This window comes from Alexandromys fortis, unplaced genomic scaffold (assembly GCF_014885135.2).
Source record: "Alexandromys fortis isolate MF-2015 unplaced genomic scaffold, M_Fortis_MF-2015_v1.1 scaffold_20, whole genome shotgun sequence".
Taxonomy (NCBI): domain Eukaryota; kingdom Metazoa; phylum Chordata; class Mammalia; order Rodentia; family Cricetidae; genus Alexandromys; species Alexandromys fortis.
In genome coordinates, this window is record NW_026067903.1 from 6,253,401 (window position 1) to 6,258,406 (window position 5,006).

The following is a 5,006-nucleotide window of genomic DNA, read 5'->3' on the forward strand; positions in this document are numbered from 1 at the left end:
CCCCCCCCCCCCCCCCCACAGTGCATCAACAATTGGCACCGCCACAATGGCTACACCAGTTCTCTGGAGCTGCCAGACAACATCCTCAACTTCATCAAGAAGCACCCGCTGATGGAGGAGCAGGTGAGGCCTCGGTTGGGCCGCCCCCTGCTTGTGAAGAAGAACACGAACTTCACACACGTGGTGGCCGACAGGGTCACAGGACTCGATGGCGCCACCTATACGGTGCTGTTCATTGGTACAGGTAGGCACTTTTCCAGGTGTACTCAAGCCTGGGAGCCTGGGGATGCCCCGAGGGCCTCATCATTTCCACACCCTCCTCATCCCCTCTCCAGGAGACGGCTGGCTGCTGAAGGCTGTGAGCCTGGGGTCCTGGGTCCACATGATAGAGGAGCTGCAGGTGTTTGACCAGGAGCCGGTGGAGAGTCTGGCACTGTCCCGGAGCAAGGTAGGATGGGCCACACAGGCTGCACGGCTCAGTGCTGCACCATCTAGCCCACACCCAGGCTTTTGGCCTTCCCTAGTTGGGCGCATGTGATTGGCCAGCTCAGAGCCCCTCACTTATCTTTTGCAAGTTTCAGGATGTAAGAGCATTAACGGACTGTACTGGAACCTACCCTCCAAGGGTTCTTACATAGAGCCAGTTCCCATGGGACCCCCATTCCCAGAATCTGGCCTTGGCTAGTGCCCTCATATTCTCATGTGTTCTTCAGGCCCTTCCGTGTGGTTGACCAGACCTCCCAGGCTCTAAAGTGTGTTTGGTACCCATGTAACAGGGACATCAGTTTTCTTCCAGTCCCCGGTGGGTCTCTGAGCCAGGTCCTCAATCTTCTGGATCATTTTCTTGAAGCATTTGCTTTTTTTTTTTTTCCAAACCTTTATGCAAAACTGGCATATTCCCAGCACCCTCTGGACTTTGATTTGTTTGCCTTTTACCAGCTATTGTGACTCAAAGTTGCTCCCCTGATCACTGAATAATGAAATGGCAGCGAGGAAAGTGTGGGGCTGAATAAATATACAGATTGGCAGTCACCATTTGGGCAGAGGGAAACGCCTTAGATGGGCCCATTATTGTGCCGGTTCCTAGGGCTGGAAGAGAGCGTTTCCTGAGCTGTGTGTGTGCAGGTGTGTGTGTGAGCAAGCGTGTGTGTCTGAGCAAGTGTGCGTGCACGTGAGCGGGTGCGTATACCTTGGCCTCCCGGTCTGCTGTTCTTGTCTAATAAAGTCATGTCTATTCCGTGATTAGGATTGTTCTGGCTCGGCTCTCATCAAGCTTGTTCCTCAGGCCTGGATTTTTCTTCTGCCTTCTTCCTTTGGTCCCTAGCGCGTTCCTGCTCCCTGCACAGATCCAAGCTCTCTCTCTGCCTGTGCCTCTCAAAGCCTCACCCTTTGTTGATTTTTTTGCAGAGGGTGCTTTTCGCTGGCTCCCGCTCTCAGCTGGTCCAGTTGCCCCTGAATGACTGCACAAAGTACCGCTTCTGTGCAGACTGTGTCCTTGCCCGGGATCCCTACTGTGCCTGGAATGTCAACACCAGCCGCTGCGTGGCCACCACCGTTGGTCACCCAGGGTGAGTCGGGCAATCCGTGAGGAGTGCCAGGGCCAGGAGGGGAGGCCAAGGTGGTTGGAGCAGGACTGCCAATGTTCTCGCCCTTCCCTACCAGGTCCCTTCTGGTCCAACACGTGACAAACTTGGACACCTCAAAGATGTGTAACCAGTATGGCATTAAGAAAGGTGAGCCGTTTTTCTCTGTTCCTTCATTTTGGGGATCCCCCCCCCAACCGCAGCCAGAGTTGGCGTATCTCCTCCTGCTGTTGGCTCTGGGTTTCCTGTGTTAACACCCAGTTCTTTCTCATTTTTGCCTCTGCAGTCCGACCTGCGTCCAAGAACATCACTGTAGTGGCAGGCACAGACCTGGTTCTGCCCTGCCACCTCTCGTCAAATTTGGCCCATGCCCGCTGGACCTTCAGAGGCCGGGACCTGCCTGCCGAACAACCTGGCTCCTTCCTTTATGACACAGGACTCCAGGCGCTGGTAGTGATGGCTGCCCAGCCCCGCCATGCTGGGCCTTATCACTGCTATTCAGAGGAGCAGGGGACAAGACTGCCTGCAGAAAACTACCTTGTTGCTGTCGTGGCTGGCCCATCAGTGACTCTGGAGGCCCGGGCTCCCCTGGAAAACCTGGGGCTTGTATGGCTAGCTGTGGTGGCTCTGGGGGCTGTGTGCCTGGTGTTGCTGCTGTTGGTTTTATCACTTCGTCGGCGACTTCGAGAAGAGCTAGAAAAAGGTGCCAAGGCAGCTGAGAGGACATTGGTGTACCCGCTAGAACTGCCCAAGGAACCAACCAGTCCCCCCTTCCGCCCTGGTCCTGAAACAGATGAGAAACTTTGGGATCCCGTTGGCTACTACTATTCAGACGGCTCTCTCAAGATTGTACCTGGTCACGCCCGGTGCCAGCCCGGGGGTGGGCCCCCTTCGCCACCTCCTGGCATACCTGGCCAGCCCCTGCCTTCTCCGACTCGGCTTCACCTAGGGGGAGGTCGGAACTCAAACGCCAATGGCTATGTGCGCTTACAACTGGGAGGGGAGGACCGAGGAGGACTTGGGCATCCACTGCCTGAGCTCGCGGATGAGCTGCGGCGGAAACTCCAGCAGCGCCAGCCACTGCCTGACTCCAACCCAGAGGAGTCCTCAGTATGAGGGGAGCCCCCCCACCCACCTCATAGGCGGGGGTCTCGTGGGAGGTGCACCCTTACTTTTGCACAGGCACCAGCTACCTCAGGGACATGGCAGGGGCACTTGCTCTGCCTGGGACAGACACTGCCCAGCATTTGCCCAGCCATGAGGACCTGCTCAGCGTGGGCACTGCCACTTGGTGTGGCTCACCAGGGCATCAGCCTCACAGGAGGCCACGCCCTCCTCTGTGAATTTCAGACATTGTGGGACCCCAGCAGCCAAAACTTTGCAAGGCAGAAGTTTCAAGATATGGGTGTTTGTGCATATATGTGTTGGTGCGTGTATGTATGGAGGGGTGTGTGTGTGTGCGCGCGCGTGTGTGTATGTGTGTGTGTCTAGGTGTGTCTCTGTTAAGTCTTCCCTTGGCCTGGGGTCCTCCTGGTGAGTCTTTGGAGCTATGAAGGGGAAGGGGGTCATACCACTTTGCCTCTCCTACCCCCACCTGTCCCAAGCTTGGGACAGTGATGTACAGATGGGGATGGGTGGACAGGGTGCTGTACCCCTCTGGGGGGAGTGCAGGACTCAGGGGTGGGCCTAGTCCTGCTCCTAGGGCTGTGAATGTTTTCAGGGCGGGTGGGGGAGGGAGATGGAGCCTCCTGTTTCAGGGGGAAGGGTGGGCAGGGCCTCCCACTTGGCCTCTGGGTTCAGTGGTATTTTATACTTGCGCTCTTCCTACAGGGCTGGGAAAGGTTGGGGGGAGGGAAGGGAGAGTGGGCATGCTGTGGATACTGGCGTATCCTCTCCCAGCTCCAGGAAAAGGGCTCCTAACAGTGTAACTTATTGTGTCCCCACATATTTATTTGTTGTAAATATTTGAGTATTTTTATATTGACAAATAAAATGGAGAAAATGAAACTTAACTCTGGTGCTCAGATATTTTGACTAAAACCTATCTATTGAGCCAAAAGGGAACCATCCTTTGGGCTGGGCCCATCATAGTCTGTCTGTGCCCCCTCTCTGGAGGGGCCAGCTGAGACTCAAGTGTTTTCCCACACTGGTGCCTATGGGACTGGGAACCAGACCAGGGCTACATCCTCTTGGGAGCCAGACTTGGCCTGGTGCCACAGGGAAAAGTCAGCACTGGAGGAAGAGTAGGAGAAGGGGTTTGTCTTCCCAGAACTCCAGGGAGGGTGAGCAGGGGTGAGGGGTCTGAGGGAGGGGACCTCCTAAAAAAACGTCTCAAGGTTGTGGAGGCAGCGTTTTTTTATGAAGATGGAGCCCAGGACAAGCTCAGTGGAAGGAGGAACTACTTGTAGCTTTCTGTTGTCCCATCTAAGATAGTCTACTGCCACCCAGAAAGTTCCAAGCCCTGATTCTAATGAGGTAGTATAGGCCCAGATGTTACTGGGAAAAACAACAGGCCCAGCCTGGATTCATTTTTGAGTGCCCTTGATGGGAGTTGCCCGGCAATCGAGTTTAAAAAAGGAAAATAGAAAAAAAAAAAAAAAAAAAGAAAAGAAAAGAAGAAAAGAAATGATGTCTTAAGATCTTTTGTGCAGAATTCGATGCTATTGTTAACTGCAATTTGGACACGACTGGTTTAGATAAATCTAACCCGTGCATAGGGACAGAGACCACAATAGTGAGCACCACCCCCTCCAGTGTCCCCCACCCTCTTTACACTTGACTGCAGCTTGAGTGTGGGTCAGAAAGCTGGATCATACTTGAGTGTGTCTCCCTTAGCTCAGACGTTAGCCCAGCGAATGTTGGCAGTCAGTGACCATGGAGGGGGCGGAGGGTTAAGCTCAAAGGTCCTTTGCCCTTAGACCACCTGCTTCCCACTGGAATGTTAAGGAACGAGGTCAGGGTGTTAGTGACTTTCTGGCAGTCGCTGCATTGCCCTTGGACAGCCCGTTGGTCGGTTGGTGCCGGGAAGATGGGATGAGGACTGTGGGCGGCGTCCAGAGTCCTTGTGCCCTGGGGAGCCCGCGAGGCCTCGGTTCTGGCGAATGCAACGTAAACACTGCCTGGCGGGCTAAGCTGCTTGGTCCCCACACCCTACAAGGCGCGGTTGCAAAAACCGTCCCGCCTCCTCCGGGGCACGCAGCAGCAGAACCCTACACCGCTGAGTCTCCTTGTGCTTAATTAGTCTCGGGCGCCCTCCCGTGGTGGCAGAGCAGCAAGACCCAAGCCATCCAGCCCGCCTCGCTACTGTCATTGGTTGCTAAGCTAAGATCTAAGCGTCGGATTGGTCGGTCCGGGTGAGAGGGCGGGACTCGGAGGTCAACTACGGACTCCAAGTGGTCATTTTGGGACGGAGAGGTGGGCACT

General features: G+C 55.1%; 1 protein-coding gene across 3 annotated transcripts in view; it reads left to right on the plus strand.

Moving 5' to 3' along the window:
• Sema4c (semaphorin 4C) overlaps positions 1 to 3,565 on the plus strand; it is a 9,755-nt gene extending 6,190 nt beyond the window's left edge. For all 3 annotated transcript variants that reach the window (XM_050134725.1, XM_050134726.1, XM_050134727.1), the window contains 5 exons: positions 22 to 244; positions 336 to 448; positions 1,408 to 1,568; positions 1,663 to 1,733; positions 1,870 to 3,565. In XM_050134725.1, coding sequence (XP_049990682.1) covers positions 22 to 244; positions 336 to 448; positions 1,408 to 1,568; positions 1,663 to 1,733; positions 1,870 to 2,699 — 1,398 coding nt within the window. In that variant the 3' untranslated portion in view covers positions 2,700 to 3,565. The remainder of the gene's footprint in view (positions 1 to 21; positions 245 to 335; positions 449 to 1,407; positions 1,569 to 1,662; positions 1,734 to 1,869) is intronic.
• The last annotated feature ends 1,441 nt before the right edge of the window (positions 3,566 to 5,006 follow it).